Source organism: Lissotriton vulgaris, chromosome 6, assembly GCF_964263255.1.
Source record: "Lissotriton vulgaris chromosome 6, aLisVul1.2, whole genome shotgun sequence".
In the NCBI taxonomy this organism is placed as follows: domain Eukaryota; kingdom Metazoa; phylum Chordata; class Amphibia; order Caudata; family Salamandridae; genus Lissotriton; species Lissotriton vulgaris.
The window spans coordinates 880,879,661-880,902,722 of record NC_141694.1 but is presented as its reverse complement, the minus strand read 5'-3'; the positions used below and the strand labels follow the sequence as shown (position 1 = coordinate 880,902,722).

The 23,062-nt window shown below is 43.4% G+C and overlaps 1 protein-coding gene across 1 annotated transcript in view; it reads right to left on the bottom strand.

The window, feature by feature from the left end:
* The window catches only part of SYNE1 (spectrin repeat containing nuclear envelope protein 1), a 2,319,318-nt gene that overhangs the window by 1,008,764 nt on the left and 1,287,492 nt on the right, over positions 1–23,062 (bottom strand). Inside the window, exons 70-72 of the mRNA XM_086926873.1 lie at positions 22,453–22,779; positions 20,795–20,947; positions 11,682–11,849 (exon numbers count right to left, since the gene is read on the bottom strand). Of these exons, the coding sequence (XP_086782999.1) occupies positions 11,682–11,849; positions 20,795–20,947; positions 22,453–22,779 (648 nt within the window). The remainder of the gene's footprint in view (positions 1–11,681; positions 11,850–20,794; positions 20,948–22,452; positions 22,780–23,062) is intronic.

Genomic DNA, 23,062 nt, shown 5'->3' with positions numbered 1-23,062 from the left:
GTAACTGAATTGTTCTGAAAGTGTGCTGAAGACATTGCTGGTACGTGCTGGCTTTGATGAACTAGTTGTCCTGGTATGGAAAGACATGGATGTTTTGTCTTCTTAGGTGAGCAGCTACTACTGCCAGACACTTTGTGAAGACTCTGGGGGCGTGGTGACTCCGAATGAGAGTACCTTGAACTGGAAGTGTTGACCCGCTGCCACAAACCTGAGGAAAGGTGGATTGGAATATGAAAATAGGCGTCTTTTAAATCTAGAGTAGACAGAAATTCATCTTTCTGCAGCAGAGGAAGTATGTGTTGAAGTGTTACCATGTGGAAATGATCTGACTCAAAGTAAAGATTGAGTTCTCTGAGATCTAATATTGGTCTGAGAGAACCATCTTTTTTCGGTATTAGGAAGTAAAAGGAGTACACTCCCGACCCATGGCGTTGGGGTGGTACGGGCTCTACAGCCCCTTTGAGAAGTAGAAACTGAACCTCTTGTTCCAGGAGTTGTAGGTGATCTGTGAAAGTTTGTGGGACTTTGGTGGAATGTTTGGAGGAGTGTTGAACTTCAGGCAGTAACCAGAAAGGATAATTTGTAGAACCCAATTGTCTGTTGTTATTGACTGCCAGATCGGTAGGAAATCTGACTGTCTGCCCCAGACAGGTGTTAAGTGGTTGGGGAAAGTGGAGGCGGGTCACGGCTTTGTATTGGTGGGGGAGCAGCGTGTGTTTGAACCCCTTCCCCTGCCTTTGCCATTGTTACCTCTGTAACCCCCTCTGAAGTAACCCCTAGTTAGAGGGGGTGGATTATTGCACTTATAGGTGGAGGTGGTCTCCGAGGAGGTACTTTTAGGACCTCCACAGTCAAAAAAGAGCCACTAGGAACCACAGCTTTGTGTTGACTGAAGGGCTCCGATGGATTTGGCCACTTCAGTTTCTTTCTTCATTTTTTCTACTGAAGAATCTACCACTGAGCCAAATAGATGTTCCTTATCTTATCAAAGGGTGTATTTAATATAGAGGTTTGAACTTCGTGTTTGAACCCAAATATGAGAAGCCAGGCATTCCTCCTTAAGAGGACACTGGTGTTTATAGCTCTAGCAGCACTGTCTGCAGCATCTATGGAAGATCTTATTGCGTTATTAGAAATAAGTTGTTCTTCATGCACCAGGTCTTGTGCTTTAGATCTGGGTTCCTGGGGCAAATATTGGATCAATTGCTCCATCTCGTCCCAGTGCGCACAATCATATCGTGCTAGCTATGCCTGAGTGTTGGAAAAACGCCAGAAGTTTACTGCCTGAGAGGCCACCCTTTTTTCCGAAGCATCAATACGTTTGGATTCTTTATCTGGGGCGGAGCATCTCCTGTTATTTGGGAGTTGGCTCTTTTCTTTGAATTGGACACAATCAGGGGTCTAGTGGTAACTGACCGCTTATATATATTGGGTCTGATGGTGCTGGCTTGTACTTCTTGTCTACTCTAGGGGTAAGAATACGAGCTCTGACTGGGTCATTCAAGATGTAATCTACATGCCTTGTCATCCCTTTGAGCATGAGTAGTGTGTGTGATGACTTATGAGAGGTACTGAGGGCTTCATAGAGGAAATCCTCTTCTAAGGATTCTTTATGTAGGTGCACCCCATGGTAGTTGGCAGCTCTACCCAGTAATTCAATGTAGCCTACACTGTCATCTGGTGGAGAGGGCTTGCTAGGGTACAAGTCAGGATCATTGCCTGTGGGCGAATTGGTGTTGTAATCGTCCCATGGGTCTTGTAGTGGTTGATTATCATCCCCATCCCCATTGTCATCTCCATCATCCTGGTTGTCAGGTGTATGTGGTGGTGAATGTTGGTGAGCGGGTATTTCACGTGACCCTGAGGGCCGAATTTGAAGGGAGTTCGTTCCATCGACTGCGGGTCGGCCCGCGCGGGTAGGCCCGACAGACTTCCATGAGCTTTCTGATCGAAAGTTTAGTTTTAGTAAGTAAATATGATACGAGATAGAAAGGGAGACGCGATTGAAAACAATACTGTCGAGGGTGAGTATTTTGTGCACCGAGGGAAACCGAAGGAACGGTGTTGAACTGGAGCGCAGCGATAGACGTCCAAACCGGATGGTGGAAAAAACAATCTAACAATGGAGTCGATGCCCATGTGCATTATCAGCGAAAGGAGGAGTCACCTACCTTGTGACTGGAAAGACTTCTTTGAAGAAAAACAAAGTACAAACATCTGCACCCAACACTGGATGGCGAACTGTACACAGCATGTGATCTACAGCTCAAATGCCCGAACATATAATTTTCTGGACATTGTGTTTAGACTAGCTCCAACCACTCATTGAGGTGTGAAAGATAGAATTGCAACATAAAATGTATGCCAATGTAAACTCTCAGGAGTAAGAAAGTACTTTTTTGCAAAAATCTCCATCTATAACACAGTGCAAAGAGGATCTCAAACTGAGGCAACAAATATAGACACAAAGGAGACCAATTGTAACAAAACCATATGGTTAAGGAATGATCTGGAAGTGAATAATCTAGCTCTTATGCTCATATGTTGAATGGAAGGGAAATTATTTATATTCAGTGCCACCACAGTCTCATATCTAAAATGGTGGGTGGAGTCTATGCATCAGTGAAATAGGTTAAGCAGAACTGTTTGGGTTGACATTCCTCATGTTAGATTTAGAACAGGGACGATATAAGGACCAGTATAAATTTTCATAGCATTTAGTTGTTTCTGAAAACCATTCCCCATAAAGCATAGACAATTACACAATACCGTTTCCAACAATGCATTGTTGCAATGTTAAGTGTCAACAAAGACCATTTGAAAACACTCAGCAGCGTAAAAGTTATTGGACCTTGTTTAACTCTTAATTGCTGCTCTATTAATAATGTCTTAGTTTCTTCTCTTCAGATATACAAAAAGCTTTATCAAACAAGTTTCCATTAAAGTGCAGTGTTTTTATATATTTAAGAGAAGCTCTATTCTATGAATTTATTCATTTGTGCAAATTCTACAGGCCTACTCAATAAGATGATTATGCTTTAATAGGGGGTTTCTCAAAAGCATTTGTTTCTATAGAGCTATTACTCAAGAAATCTGCCAATCTAAAGTAATAATGTTAAAGAAAATGGAGGGAGCAGTTGCTATTCTTACTGCTTGCACAACTCTTTTCCTGTCTACCTTCCAACTCACTTTCACAGATTTCCTGTCTGCAGACACACCACAGCACCTCTGATTTCCTAAATAAGCTATGTATACACTGTGTCACTAGTGGGGAGCAACTTCGTTATGTGTATGATGGTGTGTGCAGGATGTTTGTCAAAGGACAAAGATGACAGTTCCTGTTTTAACCTTTGAATAGAATAACAGTAATAGAACAAGCTGTTTTAGTAAGGGAATTTCCTTTCTCAGAAATTACAGCAAAATCCTGCATGTTCATGGAACTAATCATGTTATGCTGTATATTTTCCATCTTCATTAGTGAAGGTCAGGGAAAACAATTGTGTCTAAAATAAGACTGATGACTGTAGCAACCAGTAAAAAATGTCTGAGATGGTGGTGGTTTTATGAGAGGTGGAACATAGGAGCATTAAAAGTAAAATTAAATGAGATCCCATCAAACCTTGTTCATGTAGACAAATGAACACCCCTTACATGACATATAGCTCAATGTCAATATACTCACTGAGAAGACCAACAATGGATACATTGTAATGTGTCTGAAATAATGTTTAAAATAATGTCTTTCAGTCTTTACTGTAACTCACAGACAGAGACCAATAATATGCAAATTTGTTCTTCAGTCTGCTGGTCACAGTCCATTTCCAAGTGAGCACAAGCAACTCCAAACATATACTCTGCCTACTTGGGCCTTATCAGTAAGGCCCATTTTGAGGCTCAAAGTACAGAATATGCTGGTAGATTTACTGCTGATCATACCCTACCCTTTGGTTCAAATCAATTCAAGTTTCCTACTGAGCAATTTTTTGAGGTCTCCGTTTCAATATACTGACATATATGTCAAAGTTTCTCGGCTGCATAATTTCATGTGATGATCACCATGGCAACTATGCTTTGGTTTTCTTCCTGGATAGCAATAATGCAAATGTTCAGTAATAAAGGTCTTAGCATTGAGTATTGACCTCTGAAGTCCTCCTCCTGTTTTGTTTGGCCTCATTGAGTCTATAAGTATAAAATGCATTGGATACACATGTGGGGAAAATATATCAAAATTGAATGTTTGCACCATTGCTAGAATATTTCCTGCAATTTGGTATTGTAGGAGATGGAAGTGGCCATTTCTATAACCTATAATGTAGCAAAAAGGATCTTCTGCCGGTGAACTGAAAAAAGTTGTTGATTCTTTTACAAGGAGTGTTTAAAAAGCAAATAAAGGAATCCCTGTTAGGCTCAGTGCATTAACCCAATTTTTAACATGCATCATACCAAAGTGACTTCTGGGATGGGCAAAGAGCATCACCCACCCAGAAGGCAGCCTTTAGGCGAGGGCAAGAGGCATTCTATGGATGTAGCGTGCACCTCTTTGAGAGGGTCCATCCAAATCCCAAAGACAGACCATGCAAGGCATCCCTAAAATAGAACTGTCAGATAACCAGGAACAGGACTGCCTATATTTAAGCAAGACACATAGACACCTGACCTTTAAGGGTGCACCACCTACACTCTGCAGATGAAATGGTAAAGTATCCACACACATCCTTGAAACTAGCAAACAGGATGCATACTTCTACACAATTCAATTTCAAATGTCTTTATTTCGATTGTTTCATCATAAAAGACTTTACCATGATAAAATACTTCATAGAAAAAGACATACAACAATTTATAAAAGGGATTTAAAACAATTTCATAAACATTTAAAAGACGTACTAGCGTTTAAAAAAGAGATTTATATTCCATTAAAAAGATATATTCATAACAATCAAGTAAAGACTATACGAGATCACTGCACTGCTTACTACTTGGCCCTGATGATCCACACCCAGCCTAAGAATTTTGCAACTGCAATTACAACAGGTTCACTCGTGTCAAACCTCAAGATCCTCAGGGCTACAGACCCAACCCTTGTGCCCATATTACAACAAATAGGTTTTAGCCATTTGGCCCTGGGGGTTGCATAGGCCGGGCATTCAAAGAATATGTGTCCGATGGATTCCCTACGGTCTGTACACCAGCCACAGGAATCAGACTCCTGGCCCTTCCAACTTTTAGCAAACGATCTAATAGGAAGGCAGCCGACCCTTAGCTGGTGGTAGAGTTTCCAGTCGCTGGACCTACTGATGGTGTCCCAGTAGTCTTCTAGTGAAGGATCACCTTTAAGCTCCAGGAACATACCAGACAGAGAGGTGGCCGAAAGTTGTGTAATATGTTTCTGGCTTATTGAAGACCAGTATAGGCTTTTGAATGATTTTTGGGGTGGAAAAGGATTATTGGCAGGGTCGGTCCACAGATTTCCCAAACCCATACACTCTAGGAGCAATCTGACTTGCTTAAACCATGGTATGTTACCCGAACCCATAATGGATCTAACGTCCATAATTGCCTTGGCATATGGAGCTAGTTCGGGGGTGGTCCAGATCCTCCTCCATAGAGCCACTGGTTTAAAACGAGCAATATCATCTATGGAGTGACAGCCTAAATCCATCAGCAACGGTTTCATGGGACTAGAGCAGGGGAGACCTATGAAATTCCTTAAAAATGTATTTTGTATTTTGACCAACGGAGAGAGATCCGCAAAACCCCAGAGGTCCGCACCGTACAGGATCGCTGAACCTATCCTAGAGTTATAGATCTTCAAAGCTGGACCTATCCTTTTGGTCTGGGACATTCTCTGTTCTTTCACCAAACACCCTGAAAGCTGGGCAAACTTAAGTGATAGCGTGTCTATTTGTGGCTTCCAACTCAGTTTGCTCTCTAATACAATCCCCAAATAAGTCATGACTTTTTGTCTGCTCTAACTTTGTGTTGTTCATCATGACATGGCCAACCACTGGTCTACCTTTGGTGAGAATCATAAACTTAGTTTTGGTGACATTAACCTGTAGGTCATGATCTTGGCAGAATTCTTCAAACTTGTTCAGAGCCGCCTGCAGGCCCACTTGTGTCTGCGATAGTAAAAGGGTGTCATTCGCAAACATAAGTAATGGAAACTTGGTGCCACCCAGGGAAGGGGCGTCTGTCGGAAAGATTGAAAAATACTGCACAACCCTGTTGATGAATAACAGAAACAGGGTTGGTGCTAGGACGCACCCTTGCCTGACACCCCGTGACAGTGCGAATCTGTTTGTGACCTGCCCTTGCTTGCCCCAGCGAACTTGTGCAAAATGTGCTTCATGGAGCTTAATTACAATATTCAAAAGCTCCACGGGCATCCCCATGTTTCTTAAGACCCCCCACAATTTGACCCTAAGAACTAGGTCAAATGCTGACCTAAGGTCAAAAAAGCGGCCTATAAAGTTCCGCCACCTAGGCTAACTACCTTCCAATAAACCATTTGGAACCTGAGGACCTGCTCGATGGTACAAATGCAGGATCTGAACCCGGCCTGAAGGGGAGATAATATGTCCTCCTGCTCAATCCAACTTTGTATTCTTGCCAGGACCATCCTGGCAACAATTTTTTGGATGGAGTCGATCAAGCTGATCGGGCGGTAGTTCCCCGGGCTTGAACAATCTCCCTTCTTGTATATTGGCAGTATCTCAGCTCCACGCCAAGAGTCTGGGATAACAGCCCCCCTGGCAATTGCGTTACCCAGGAATACAATATAGGGTACCCACTTTATTTGGTCGTGTTTGAAGAGATCTGCAGGGATGCAATACCCGGGGCCTTTCCACAGGCGATCTTACTCAAAGCTTCCTCAAAAGAACCTAGGTGTATGGTTTGGGTAGGATCTGAGGTTCGAAGCACATATAAAGAAACTTACGGGCATGTGCTTTGGGTCTCTTAAGGCTATGAGGAAGTTCTTTCCGTATCTTCCTTCCGCAGCTAGAGAGTCTGTCGCGAGAGCTCTTATACTCTCATGGCTTGACTATGCCAATTCTCTCTTCAGTGGGACTCCAGCTTTTCTGGTTTCCCGTTTGCAGGTCATTCAAAACGCTACAGCGAGACTACTTTGTAATGTGCCTAGCAGGGAAAGTGCTAGAATCCATCTGAAGCAACTACACTGGCTACCAGTCTCTCAACGAATCATTTTTAAAATATTGACATTGGCATTTAAGGCAGTTAATGAGCTGGGGCCTTCGTATCTGAAGAAAAGATTTAGACGCTATGTCCCCAATCGCGCTCTTCGATCGGCTGATCAGAGTCTGCAGGAGGTTCTGCGTTTTCAGCGGGCACGACTTGGTGGTCGGTCTATCGGCGTTCTTGCCGCTTCCGCCTGGAATACTTTACCACTTTCTTTGAGATCTATCCATAATTTTGTCCCTTTCAAGAAGGCCCTGAAAACCCATCATTTTAGGTTTGCTTATTAGTTTAACTCTTTATCTCTTTTATCTGACCACATGCCTGTTTTTTCCTACCGCGCCAGGACACTCTGGTAGTAACGGAGCGCGTTATAAAACAGCTAAAAATAAAATTAAAAATAAAAAACATCTCTGCAGTCGAATGTTATGACATGTGTGGTGGGCATGGGACAAGAAACATGGGGGACAGTTACATCAGTCAATGTCAGCCCAGAAAACTGGGACTCAAAGTACTCAACCCAGGTCTCTGCCGGGACATGGTTAGTGGGAATCTGCGAGTCATGGGTATTGCCCCACTTAACTATGTGCCGGAACTTTGTCAGATTTTTTAGCTTGCTAGCAACAAGAAGATCTTGCCAATGTTGGTTATCCCAATCTTGTTTGTCCTGTATTCTGGCTTTGCGATAGTTTTGCCTCGCTAGTCTAATATCAATCATAATTTTAGTTTTAATGGTTGAGGCCAATTTACCATAGGATTCCCGACACAATTTGTTGTACCAGAGTTTGCGCTTTGGTTGGCAGGTTGGATTCTTTGGTTTACTAGATTTGGAGAAGTGTGGTTTTAAGCCAATAAATAAATTTTTGTGAAGTTTAATTATCTCCCTATTGATATCTTCCTGTGTTGGAAGAGAGCGCAAAACTCCCAGGGTCCGTGTTACTTTTGAGCTAATCTCGTCTAATGCCCCGGGGTCAATGGTAATCCTTGCCCAGCGCACCCTGCGTAAATCATTGGTAAGCAAAGCATCAGCAGTGTCTAGCTCTGTTTGGTTGTTACGCCTACAGTCACTGCTTAGGTGTAAACTCACTACGAGGGGGGTTATGGTCGCTCTCAGGGCGATCCAAAATCACCATGTCCTTTAATGTAGACCAGTACTCTATTTTAATGAGGACATAGTCTATTCGGCTTTTGTGTAAGCCGTTGTCAAAGGTCGCCCTGCCCATTTCATCAGAGACAGTCCGTCTATTTGCCGCCCTAAAGCCACACTCTAAGCAGAGGCCCATCCACTGTAGGACAGATTCAGTCCATTTCTTGATGGGTTTACGGTCGAGAGGGGGGATGTTCCATTGAGCATCCTCTGACAGGAGTATTTCCCCATCGGCGTTAAGAGGCTCAAATGAACAGTTTAGATCCCCTGCAATTATTACATAGGTGTCTGGTCTGACTGAGTCAAAAAACGATCTAATTTTAGGAAAGTATCAGTGCCACGGCCGCCGGGCTGTCCCCTGTTGTACAGATTTACAAGAAGGGTGTCTGGGCGGTCTGGCAGATGCAGATTTATGACTCGAAGGTCCAAACTATCAACAACACGTTTTATGGGTCTACAGTTGATAGTTTGTCTGACCCATATACTAAGGCCACCCGAGGGTCTGCCTTTAGCCCCTCTGACTGCTGCTTTGTAGAAGTTTAGGCACCCAAGTTGGTAAATAGGATCCACTGCCCATGTCTCCTGGAAGACCAATATGTTGTATTTCTCCACCAGTTCTAACCATTCTGCTATAGAGGTTTTACTCCTTAAACCAGCTATATTCCAGGAGACCAGAGTGAGCGGGTGTATATCTTTTACTATATGCGTATGGAGGGCAGGCATGGACGTTTGAGGGACGTTTGAGGGTCCGTGCCTCCGATGCTTCTCATGGGACCTAGGAGCCATGATCTTAAGCTCTCCTTTTTCCATCTGGTCCTCCCCCTCATACGTCACTACCACATGTCTCACAGGCTTATTATAGGGTGATTTTAGGCCATGGGTGCTCTCTATAGAAACAAGACCGGTTAAGGCGCCATAACTTAATTGAGGCAAAAGGTAAGGGGAGGGGACTATATTTGAGGCCACACGACCTACACCAGGTGACCCCCCCTTTGCACTGCTACTATTTATTCTCTCCACCCGAACCATACAACCTTTTTTCTTGTGCCAGGCTAGACCGTTACCCCTTTGGCTGGTGCCCAGTCAGTCCACCCCCTCCAAGCTGCATAGTAGCTCAAAGCGATTGATCAAGGGGAGGTGGAACTCCTGTCTAAATGCACTATATGGGCGTCTAGGAATCATTTCCCACCTATCGTGATGGACCGGGGTCACTCCACAGTATGAGTTGGGGTAAAAATAGCGCAAGTCAAGAGATTGGATTCCACCAGCACCCCGATTCCCGGAGTCATGACAAATGTGCCTTACCACTCTAGGATCCCTAAAGTTTGTGATTATACAATCACCCTCCAGGTCCTTTGTTCTACTACCCAGCCAGCTCATCCTTCTTACGAACAGGATTTTTGCGTTCATTTGGGATGGGAGGGGTCTGTTTCCAATAAGCCAAAAAATGACCTTGTTCTTAAGCTCGCTATGGGACTCTATCTTATCATGTTGGATTCCTGGAACGCCAGCCAAGATTACCGTATATGGGGCTGACTCCGGAGGTAGGTTGATACAGGGTAGCTTCAGTGGCTTGCCCTCCTCCCGAGTAGTGTTATACCCTCTAGTTTTTGGTTCTACACTGTGATCTATGTTAACCGACTTCTTTCTACCATCTCTAACTAATATTCCGAATTCCTCCCTAATGTCGTCAGTAACAGGCGTGTTTGCTATTCCTTTAGTAGTAACATTAGGGCAGTGTTGGACATTTTGACTGGTTGATGTGACGTGAGAAGTAACTTTCAGGGGGCTCTTGGCGTCCACACCCACTCTCAGGGATGGAGGGGGCCCAGATCCATGTAGGGACTCTACAGCTTTTTCGAGTAAGGCCGAATTGGCCAGTACAACGCTTTCCAGTTTCCCTATATTCTCGCTAATTTGTTTAACCCTCTCAAGTAATGGTAACAATAGAGATTTTAGTAGTTGTTCTAGTGTTTCCAAAACGCCTTTAGGGAGATGGTTTGCCACAGGCTGGTATGGTGTTCGCTTAATAGTCCTATTTCTAGGATCCTTAGTGGGTGTTTGGTGTTGTGCTATAGGGTGAGTTAGTTGGGTAGGAGTGGTACTTTTTATAGCTTTAGCACATCTACCCTTTTGGGTCCCACCCCGCGCTTTCTTTTGACAACAATAGATTGTGGCTTATTAACCTTTCCCATTATTGGTGCAAGTGGGACAGATTCATGGGACGGGTTAGGGGTAGTGCTACGGTTAGATCCGGGTTGTCTAGTACATAATATAGATGTGCTATCTGAAGTTGTATCCAGTGAAGTGCTAATAATAGACATGTCTGCCCCCTCCTTCTTCGTGTGTGTACCCAGACTACGGTCGCTATCAACCTGCTGCTGCTCTGGGGATACAGCTGCCATGATAGTGCCCAGTGAAGATCTCTTTGACAATAGCTCTAGGGATAACCTTTTTTCAGTGAGGGCAATTTCGTGTTCAAGAACAACTGCCGCTCTTGAAATAAACTGGTCAACAGTACCTGACACAGAGCCCCCAACGCTACCCTGTGCGATCTGCCTCCCATTCCTTATGCGAAGCGCCATTGCTGGATGCACCGCGCGTAATTGGTAAAAATGGAGAACTAATTTGAAACAATATAAATTTAAATTTTCACAACCACATCCAAAAAGAAACAATGGAAGATTAAAATAATCAAGTGCTAGTAAATACAAAAATGTCTCACTTCTTAAATCTTAAATGGAAGGGGGATGGGGGATGGCTTGACCGGCCTCGGACGGCCGTTGACGGTCCCGCCCTTGTCCCGGGCGCGTGCCCGGGCGCGTGCCCGCGCGCGTTCCGCGCAGCGAGTTCCGCAAGCTGTTATGTAGGTCCGGTGGGCGGGCCTCAGGCACAGGTGTGAACAGGCACGGACTCCTGGGAGTTGGAGTCCTGTGCTAGCGTGCTCCTCTTGCCCCCACAGTCAGTGATGTAGAAGTGCGGCCGTCGGCAATCCCAGGTCAGTGCTCACGATGTCAGAGTCCCCCTGCGCTTAGCATTAGGCTCCGGTGATTTGAACAACGAAGCGGGACTTCTACACTTACTCTGAATCCTGGCTTTTATTTGTAGACCAATGTCCAAAGAAATTCTTGTAACATTCACGTTTTATATTTCTAGCTGTTATGATATTAGTAAATATTAACTGTCCCCCTAAGAAGTGCTAAATGCAAATTTTACATTACAGAAGACAGTACCACACACTATATTCCTGAGTGTAACACTAAAAAGTGCCTTCTGTTTTTGGTTTATCCTAAAAATCAACATTTTGATTTCACTGATTTAAATGCTTGATTCTTACCTTATGATTGGCAAGCTGCTGAGTTATTGCTTCCAGGTTGGTGCTTTTCATCAGGTCGGGAGTCACCAGTCTGCTGGACATCTGTAGGAGCCATTTCTCTGCGTCTTGCAGCTCAGTATTGTAATCTTCATGCTCCTTAACTTGAACTTCCAGGCTCCCAACAAACGTCTATATTAAAAACATACACCATTAAAGCATAATATTAGGTTATGTTTTAAAGTCGTATGATAGTTTATCACATATGTTAAGTATTCTCTGACAAATGTAAGGAAATGTCAAATCAAGTCCTTGTATTTTCCAACTTGTCTCGTTATAAAACAACAACACCCCTAAATACATTCTCATCTTCCTCAGGAAGTACAAAATGCTGTGGTCTGATATTTAAATTATAGACTGCTTGCTTGTTCTTATCACCAGCCTTGATACAGCAATAAGAGCATCTATTTCAAAAGAAGAATTAGATTAACCCTGCTCTCTCTTTAATTCTCTTATTTGACAATAATTCACTAGGTCACTTTACTATTTAAACTAGTCTTTGTTTGTAGGAAAGTGACCCTTTTTGACATGCTCACCTCCACTTTTTGACTGGTCATTGATGTGATTTCGACTGGAAGTGCACTAGGTTCTGGTTAACCAGGTTCCCAGTACCAGATCTCTTTCCCAGAAACTGTACAATTGTTCCCCAAATTCGCAATACCTTTAGCACTTTCTATAAGCCCCTAGTAAATGGTACCTCTGGTATCTAGGGCCTGGGGTACTAAAAAGAGTCCCCAAGGGCTGCAGCATGAATTTTGCCATCCTAAGGGACCCTCACCAAACTCATGCAGGGCTGCCATTGTAGGCTACATGTGTTGGTGCAGATATAAGTCAAAACACAACATGACACACATCCTTGTGTGCCATGTCCACTGACACTGCATGTACTATTTGTAAGTCACCCCCATAGCAAACCTTACAGCCCCAAGGCAGGGTGCATTATCCGACATGTGTGGTCATATCTGCAAGAGCAGGTATGTGCCTGTGCTTGTCAGTCAATTACTGTCAGTACAAGTGGACAGAGAAGCCATTTTAAAACATGTGCTGGACACTGGAGAAAATGAGTTCCCCAGCTACACGATGGCTTCACTGAAAATAGAGATGTTTGGTATAAATCATCTCATATTCACAAACCCACCTTGATGTCGAGAAAAGAAAAGAGAATTGAGGAGAATGGTACGCCGTAAACTGTTAAAAGGTGGGCAGGGAAGTGGAAATACATTAGTATCCCTAAAAAGAGAATATAACATGTTAATCAGGAAGACAAAAAGGGAATTTAAAGAAAGTTGTTGGCGAAAGTTATTAGAGGCCATCGAGTCAAAGAACTTACGCCAGTTCTGGAAACTAGTTCATTCAGCAGCAGATCATCAGCCGGCTGGAATGAACTGCGTTGTGGAGGAAGCAGCCTGGGAGAAATACTTACAGGATTTATATAAACCTGGGAGTTACCGGGAAGAGCATCGGCACACAGATTGGAGCGGTCTGGTAGCCGATATAAAACTTGACTTCACGGTCTCTATAGTTAAAAAAACGATAAAGGGCCTGAAATTAACAAGGGCAGCAGGCCCCGACAACCTCCCGGCACTGATAATTAAAACCCAAACAGACTGGTGGGCGGAATTTTTTGCTAATATGTTCCGAGTAATTTTAGACACTGGAAGGTTCCCTGATAATTGGAAAGGGGCTATAATAAGGCCCATACATAAAAAAGGTGATAAGCACACCCCAAAAAACTAAAGGTTAATTAACCTGTTAGATATTGGGGAGAAGATATTTACTAAGATAGTGCTGGCCAAACTAAAGACTTGGGTAGAAGGGAACTCAATTGTCCCGGTAGAACAGGGGGGATTCAAAGAAGGGCACTCCACGGTGGACCACTGTTATGCCCTGTGGGCACTTGCCCGTAAGTCGACGGAACAAACGGGGAACATGTTCTGTTGTTTCGTCGACTTCCGGGCAGCCTTTGACTTGGTGGACCGTGGGAAGCTATGGGAGTGCCTGACTAAATATGAAATCCCAGTGGGTCTACTAGCAATCCTAAAAGAACTGCACAGAGAGAACTGGGCTCAAGTAATTAAAGATACTCAAGGGGGACTGACAAAGAAAATAGATATAGCAAACGGGCTAAGACAGGGTTGTGTCCTGGCCCCACTCCTCTTTTCCATTTTTTTAGCAGATCTGCCAGTAGCACTGGAAGTCGAAAGAAGTGCTAGTCCAAGAATGAGTGGCAGGAAGGTGGCAAGCCTGCTATACGCGGACGACCTAGTAATTATTGACCAAACAGAGCTAGGGCTACAGAGAAAATTAAATGTATTTAGTGACTACTGCAAGGCTAAACTTTTAGTAGTAAATATGGATAAAACAAAAATTCTATGTTTTGGTAAAAGGTCTAAAAGTTTTAGCTGGTACCTAGGCAAAACAAAATTGGAAACTGTAAAGGAATATAAATACCTAGGCCTATGGTTTGAAAGCTCCTTAAAATGGGATATACATATTGAAGCCCAAATGGCAAAAGCATCATCCTCTATTTGTGGGTTGAAAAAATTTAATAGAGATTATGGGGACCGGTCGCATAAACCCATGTTAAAGGCTTATGAAGCAATGATCCCTCCCCAAGTATTGTATGGGGTGGAAGTTCTCCACTTCAGCGGCAAAGTGGGCTGGGATCGAGACGAAGGTAAGGTGTTGAAAATGCTTCTGTCCTTGCCAAAGTCAGCGATGATTCAGGCAATTAGATTAGAGACCGGAACAATAGCATGGAACATTCAGGCCAAAATGGCAGTGGCAAGGTTCTGGAAACGACAATTACTAGAGGAAACCCAGAAGGTGTCCCTTTGGTGCAGTAATGAAATCCGGCATAGCAACCTAAAATGGGCAGCGGAGGCAAAAAGGAAAATAAAGGAAGTATCCGGTAGTTTAAAGGTGAGAGTCAACCAGAATCCTGTAGAAATTGCATTCACCAAGGGCCTACTTAGAGCACAAGGAAGGGAGCTATCAAGAAACCAGGACATAAAATATTTGAGAAAGAAAAAGTCGGTCCAATGTATGTTAGAAGCATGGGAAAATGATGCATGGTATCCATACTTAGAAACCCTGCCGAACTACGGATTGAGGTGGGAAATTTTAAAAATCCGAATTGGAATTAACCCTTGGCTATTGGAGGGGAGATTAAAGGCAGAAATGCTATATCCTGACGGTCGATGTAAGTGTGGACTGGAGATGAAGTGTGATATCATGCACACACTGTTAGATTGCCTTACAAGTTTAGAAGTGAGAAAGCAGTTTTTACGGCCATTATTTATAAAATATGGCATAAATTCACGAGGGCAAGCTGCTATTCTACTGATAAAAATGGAAAAATTGGATACTGCAATTGCACTAGGGAATTATCTGAGAGGTGTAAATCGTTTGGCCAGGGAAAAACTCAAAAAAGTATTGTGATTCATTCTTTACCTACTTTTGCAGGACATAATGGGAAAGACCGATGTATGTTTAGTTTAAATGGTTTTAACTTTTGTAAAATAATAATGATGTATGTAAAGGGCTTTTTAAAGATTGTAATGATTATTTTATTAAGTTAAGATGTTTTTAACATTTTTTTTACTGATCCTTTTTTAAATTGGAAATACTGAAAAATATGAGCCAATGGTATCTTATGGCTTGCTATAAATGTATAAGTAGAGCAGCTCAGAAAAGTAACTGTGGGTTTTTAGAGACCATTACGCATCAATTGTTATTGTTGGGATTGCAATGTTTTTATAATTTTTATGAACTCGAAGTTTAGAGACCATGGTCTAAATAAACAGATTTCTCTCTCTCTCTCTCACCTTGATTCCAATAGTGGATTTGAGAATACATGCACACAGAGGACACTTTATAGGTGCACCCTGAAAACCTACTAGCCTCTGGTGCATTGGCTGACTGGTCTCTGCCAGCCTGCCACCCGAGACACGTTTCTGACCTCCCAGGGAGAGGGCCTTTGCTCTGAAAAGGTCAGAAACAAATCCTGCACAGGAAGAGGGTGTCCACATCCCCTCCCACAGGATGACCTACTGATTAGCATTCCACAGCAGGGGAGCTTCAAAGAAGCCACCGCCTTTGAAATCCAAATCTGGCTTCCCTCACATGAGAGGATGCCAACCTCCTTTATCCAGAACCCTTTGGCACCTGGACAGGTGGGAAAATTAGTCTGTTGGGTAGGCATGCCCACCCCCAGGATAGTACCACCCCTAAGGTGGGCTAACTGAAGTGGACATAACTTTTCAGAGTTGGCCATCTTTGTGATGGCAAACTTAGGAATTCTGGGACAGGGTTATGCCCACTTAACACAGGAAGTGGTCATGTAGCGGGCATAGTGAACCCAAGGGTAAGTAGACCATTGGCTACTACCCTACACTCCCCTAACACCCCTAAATTCAATATTTAGGGGAGCCCTGGCAAGGGAAAGGGAGACCATTCCGACCAGAAAGAAGAAGACAGACGTTAAGAATCACAAAGAGCAAGAACAGATGATCCAGCAGCTGATTTGGCACCCACCCTGCCGGCCTGCCTGCTGACTTCAACAACTGTTTCAAAAGCCAACTTGTCCTGCAGATGCTGTGTCCCCAAAGCATGGGAGACCTTTCAGTGCTTCACCCAGCAAGCACGAACTCCCGTCCCATCCAGCGGACTAGCTTCCCTGCATCCTGCAGGCACCCAAAGAGACCTGAGAGGACTCCAAGAAGGGGGGAATCCCGACTGCACCCTGTGCTCCAAGCCCGAGTTGAAGTAGACCAACAGTGCCTGTGTGGTCCCACAGCCCTCCAGAGACAGAATCCACTATGGTTTAGCCTCTTGCGCACTTCCTGGCATCATCAGCAGCCTCTGTTCGCAGGCCCCCTCTAGCACGACTGCTCTCAGTGAGGAAAACCCGCCGCCTAAAGACACCTCTGCACCCGTCACCCCGGCCCGTGGAGAAGAGGACCAAAGGTGTCCCAACATCCCTGAGCATCGTGAGGCCTGAGCCCCCTGTTGGTTCAGCCTGACAGGCCTCCCAGTTCATGCCTGCAGCCTATTTAAGTGAAGAACCGATTCCCATGGTCTAGCACTGGGCACTCTATGCTGTTTTGCACCCCTGCACCCGGCTGCCCTAATGACGCTGGTGGTGTTGTGCTGGCATTGCCTTGGACATTGCCCTCCTCTCACCTTAACTCCTGCAGATTAGTCCTGTATGTCGCTGTACCTTACCTGAATGCCATACTTGTTCTTTCTCCCATAGGATAACATTGCAGCTTCTTAAAATTGTAATGTGTCAACTTTTTAAATGCAAATGTTTTTCTATTAAAAAACGTACTTATCTGATCTAAATGGTTCTTAACACCATCGCTGCTGATGGTATTCCCCTCCTGTGCTGAGCTATCTGTAAATCCCATTGTTCATGACGAGCTCAGCTCGTCATCAGCACAGCTCAACCGTGCCTCATGACGAGCTGAGCTCGTCATGAGCATCGAAGGGGTTAAGCCTAAATATATATAAAGACACATGTTATTTTTAAAAATTGGTGTGGATCTCCTTGTGTTATGGGCATCATTTATCGATTATTGCGTGTATTTGCAGATGTCTAACACTCTTCTTTGATAAGCCTAAGGCTGCTCGACCACACAATCCCCTAGAAGAGCACCCTAGGATTGCTAGAGCAAGCCCTTGTCCACTCATAAGGAAACACCTGGACACTTTGTGCAATGTATGCCATTTTGATACATCATATAAAGAGCCAGCTTCCTACAGTGTTCCTAGGGAAACATATATAAAGACAAGAAGAGAAGTCGCGGAATGGATGAAGCTCAGCCGTCTGAAACTGAAATCAGACAAGACAGAAGTCCTCATCCTGGGACCATCCCCCTCTGCCTGGGACGACTCCTGGTGGCCCTCTGCTCTGGGCACCGCCCCCAAGCCCACGGACCATGCACGCAACCTGGGCTTCATCCTGGACTCATCCCTCACGATGACCAAGCAAGTCAACGTCGTCTCGTCATCCTGTTTCAACACCCTGCGCATGCTCCGAAAGATCTTCCGGTGGATCCCCACTGATACCAGGAAGACAGTCACCCAGGCCCTCGTCACCAGCCGACTGGACTATGGGAACACCCTCTTCGCTGGAAGCACAGCCAAACTCCAGAAAAGACTCCAGCGCATACAGAATGCTTCTGCACGACTCATCCTGGACATCCCTCGTCACAGCCACATCTCTGCCCATTTGAAAGACCTGCACTGGCTCCCCGTCAGCAAGAGGATCACATTCAGACTCCTCACCCACGCACACAAGGCTCTCCACGACATGGGCCCCAAATACCTCAACAGCCGCCTCACATTCTACACACCCACCCGCCAGCTCCGATCCGCCAGCCTCGCTCTCGCTGCCGTCCCACGAATTCGCAAAGCCACCGCCGGAGGAAGATCCTTCTCCTACCTGGTGGCCAAGACATGGAACTTCCTACCCACCCCCCTACGGCTGACCCAGGACCATCTCTCCTTCAGGAAACAACTCAAGACCTGGCTGTTTGAGCAGTAGCGACTTCCCTCCCTCCCAGCGCCTTGAGACCCTAGCGGGTGAGTAGCGCGCTCTACAAATTTATTTGATTGATTGACAGGAGACACTGAAAAGGGTATGTATAAATATTTATGAACTAATTTTATGCAAACATCTGTAGTATTTGCAAATGGATTTACTTCTGCTGATTTCTCCAACCTGAGTGTAAATGCTACTCAATGGGTGGGAAGAGGCATGTAACACTGGAGCTGGTGCCCATATGCATTACCAAATAAAAGGAGGAGTTACTATACGTTCTGACTCGAAAGACTTCTTCAAAGAAAAACAAGTTGCAAACGTCTGAGCCCAACACTAGATGGCAGGAGCATGTGAATCTACTGCCACACATGCTAGGAAGACAGTATGTTTATGGACAGTCCCAAACTGCGATATGACCCTTTCCTACCCTGGAAAGTGTCATAAAGTTACTGCAGCCCAGGTCTGGGTTAACTCCATTTCCTGATTAGAAGGGGCCCAGACAACCCAAAGTTTTGCTGGGGATCCGAGGGAAAGGCTTTTCTCATGGGACTCCAATCTCACTGTGCATAATTCTGTCTTGAGACACTAGGTTGCCCGAGTATGGAGGATGCAACTCTGTGTATATCAATACCAATATTTCAAAATATATAGACAGATATAAATATATAGAGACAGCAGAAAGGTAAACAGCATCTATTGCATTATACAGATGTTCTAGTTAGAATGACAGAATTACAGACATGCAGGTAGAGAGAAAGAAACACATAGATTGTCCAAGAACATACACATAAGAGAGACAGCTAGACAGGTGGGTAGGTTGTTTATAGAATGAGCATGCGTCTGCTAATTGATACAGTCTCTGCTCAGACATGCTACAGGATGAAAATAAGCTCCAGCACACACACACAAAGGAATGCAAGTTTTAAAGGTGAAAAATCACAATTCTGTTTTATTTCTCAAGATCCGTTTCAACACAGGAGAATGTAATTGAGAAAAAGTCATTAATTGGTATTCCGATCATTGAAAATGATTTCAGACAGGGAGGACTCTTGTATTCCAGAGACTCTTCGTTTTGGCAAACTATCTGTTAAAGTGCAAACGAGGCCCTGGTGCTCCCCAGAATGGCAAGAAAGGTTATTTTGTCTTTGGGTTTCAGTTCCCTACCCTGTGGTAGGCACCTTCCTGCCTATGAATGTTAGTATTGTTCACTTAAACACCAATCCATATTGACATTGCCTCCTGTCTCCTATTTGCTTTTAATTCCCCACTAAGGTGTAGGTCACACATTTTTCCTTGGGCCTTTATTGTCCATTATTCATTTGTTCAGAGACTATGAAGGGCACTGATCACTCTAGCATTATTAACCTTCCTCTCTACTTGATGAATCTGTGTGTCCTGCTCCTGTGGAGACTTCAGAAAACTGGTCACTCAGTAAGAATGACATGGAGTTATGGGTGCTCGTAAATCTGGCTTCTTTTAGTAAGCTCCACCAAATAAAACAAAATATGTGCCTGGAATATGGGGGCACTGCAGCATGAAATATTCTGGGGATTCGTTTTGATCTGACCAGCCATCCATAAGCCATCACGGGGTGGGCTCCCCCATTTTCCATGAGTTTCTTGGGGGGGGGGGGGGGGGGGGGGGGGGGGGGTGGCGGGCTTGAGGCATGGGTTGGGTACCTTGCTTGAAGAAAGAGCAATCGTTCGTACATTAATTTAGAAAGATTCAATATGCTAGTGATGAGTGATCAAAGGTAATCATTTGCTTCCAGGGAACGGAGCTCAACTTCTTAACTGTTCGTCATTTTTTCTTTATTCTCATGATCTTGCTATTCCTTTTGATTCTTTGTTCAGGAGTCAACATTTGGGCATTCCCTTTTAGAATGTCAAAACTACACTTGCCCAATATTTTACATTTAGAATGTGGACTTCTAGATTGAATAACATGAGATTCTCATGCTTCAATACAACCAAGCTTTAAGTTTTCTTTAAAAGATTGCCCCCACACATAGCTTTTCTTCTTCTGGCTCATGTTGAAATTGCTCAAAATGCACTGTCAGTTTACAATACAGCGCTCAGGAGTTCTTACTATGGGTTTCTTTCTATTCTGTCTATTTGGACAACACGCACTTTTGCATCACTACAAGTAGACAGTCTCCTATTTTGACTTCAACTTTTAATCCAGGATGGATGCTGTATTATGGCGCCTGGAACATGGACAAAATGTATTATTCATATTGCAGCTGTCTTTGAATCCTGGTCCTTTCTAAGACATTTAACCCCCTTCCAGACCCTATAAGTTTAAATCGTCCCTCTCTCTCCCAATATAGTCTGAGTTTCATCCTGCATCCTTTCTGCTGACCTATTTCCGATGTAGGTTTGCAAAGACTTGAAGTAAACAAATTACTGGTGAAAGGAGATGCACGCATTCTACACAATTAAATGATAGTGAGATGGTAAGTAGATGACTGGAGATGTTTTAATCTGGTTAATCAACCATTAATCCATAAAAGAATTGGAATGAGTAATACCTTTGCTGAATTGCAAAGTTCCTGGTAGTCAGTCTGCAGCTTCTGGATCCTGTTCCCCACAGTAACATCACGTGATAGTTCAAGCAGTGACTCTCCCTTTTCTGTCACAGTTTTTATGGACGGCTCATGGGATAAAACGGTCTGTTGGATTGACTACGAAAGAAAATATTTCAATTAATTTACAAACATGTAATAATGCATTGAATACATACCAAATTGGCCACATAGTCCAACCTGTTTTCATAACCTATACAAATGCTTTATATCATTATTAGTTTGTCATCTTAACATCGTTCCAGTGCCTTTGATTTGGTTTATTACCAGTGACAACTGTGACTCTGTTTTGCCGACACCTCAGTTTCTACCTTCTAACAAATTTCCTCCCACCTTCCTGTTTCTTGAAGGCACCTGACAACTTTCTCTCATTTCTGCAGAGTATATTACTATTGTAGGCATCAAAATATACCTTGATATGCTAATGTGGAAATTCCTAACCATTCCTATACAGTGCTTTAAGGGCCAGATGTATTAACCTATTATGAGGTTGCAAGCACTCTGATTCACAAAAACTGGAGATTTCGCAACCTCGGAATCTGTATTTCTTACACATGGTACAATTGTAGGCAACTATAAACTTTTACTATTTTACATATGGATCACAATTTGTAATTTGAAAAGTGAGTGTAGAAGGGAGACCCTTCTAAATTGCAACTAGGTATCATAAGTATCAATAGTTTGCAACCAGAATTTTAGTTGCACTCATTGAGAAGTTACCAACTATCAAATTGGGATTGGTAACTTATTCGCAAAGGGAAGTTGTCTCCTTTGGATTCCTTCCCTTTTGCGAATTGGGCTGCAAGTAACAGGGGATCACTGCCAGCTCACTCTGAAACTTAAAAAAAGTATATCATTTTTTTTTTAAAGCATACTCTTTCCATCTAAGGAAACTGGGCAGCTTTAAAAAAAAATCTACTTAATTTTTCTCTGATTTTGACTAAGTCGCAATTTGTGATTTACCTAATGAATATTAATTATTTAGCTAGGATTGCGACTCACTCTGGATCCTTTTTTGTCAATCGCCCTATTTGTACATAATTTGGTTTGCAATATAAGTTTCTGCTAACAAAAACATTGGATGCAAAATGTGAATTCTTTTGGCGACCAGAACGTAGAATATCTGGGCCTTAAGTTACTGGTTGCAACTTTTCTAAAGGAACCCTCTTCCACAACCTACTTCTTTTTTGGTTTACCGGTAATCATCTGTAATAATGAACAAATGCTAAATTTTTCCGCTCCCTACATTTTCTCTTTTCTCCTTCAATACTTCCTGAGATGTCTACGTTGAAGCATTGAAGCACTGAAGAATTATACATTTCTAGATTCACACATGCCCACAAAAATAAAATAAATCTAGTATTAGCTGCATCTCCATTTCCTTATGCTGCCCTTATACTACTCCATCATAGATTCACCACAAACATCACTTTCCATTGAATGTTTGACTGTTCTGTATATCTCTTCATCAACACACATGACTTGTAACCTGAAGTATTTATTATCTTCATAATTTTCTGGTCCAAACATACATTTCAGGCCTTTGGTGGCCCACCTTTCCTTAGGCTGAAACGTTTGTACAAAGAAAGAAATGCACATCTTACCTTGTACTTGGCTAACTGTGCCTTCTTTTCATATAATTCTGTTTTAGGCTCCAAGGGGGCATGCAGTATGGCTTGGTATTCAATCAGCCAACGAGTTTGCACTTTGAATTTATCTGTGTATTCTTTTGCTAAATGTAGGCATTTCTCTGAGGCAGTGTGCTCTCGCCTGATACTACTAGTCAGCTCGTCAAGTTGTTCCATGTGGCTGCGGATTTCTTCTTTCAGTTGTTCAGCCTCATGCCCCTCCAGGCATTTGATAGCCCTATCAGCCTTTTCACGGGCAGATTTTAGCAGTCTGTGGCCCTTTTCCATATCGCTCAGAAGGATCTGGGAATTTCAAAGATAAAAATCATTAACATATGGGTACAAATAAATATTCTCCTGCCATAGAGATGACCTCAATGCAACTCTTAGTTTTCAGCCAATTTAGCTTGAAAACCCCTCAAACGTACACAGCTAGAGGTGTGCACTCAAAACTAATTGCCACATTGTAATCTCTCTCTATAGAAAATGATGAACAAACACTTCGGTCTCGGAAGAAAGTTGAACCTAGAAGTGGAATTTCTCTGTCGGGCATACACTGCAGACATAATTTGCTGTGCTTCCAATT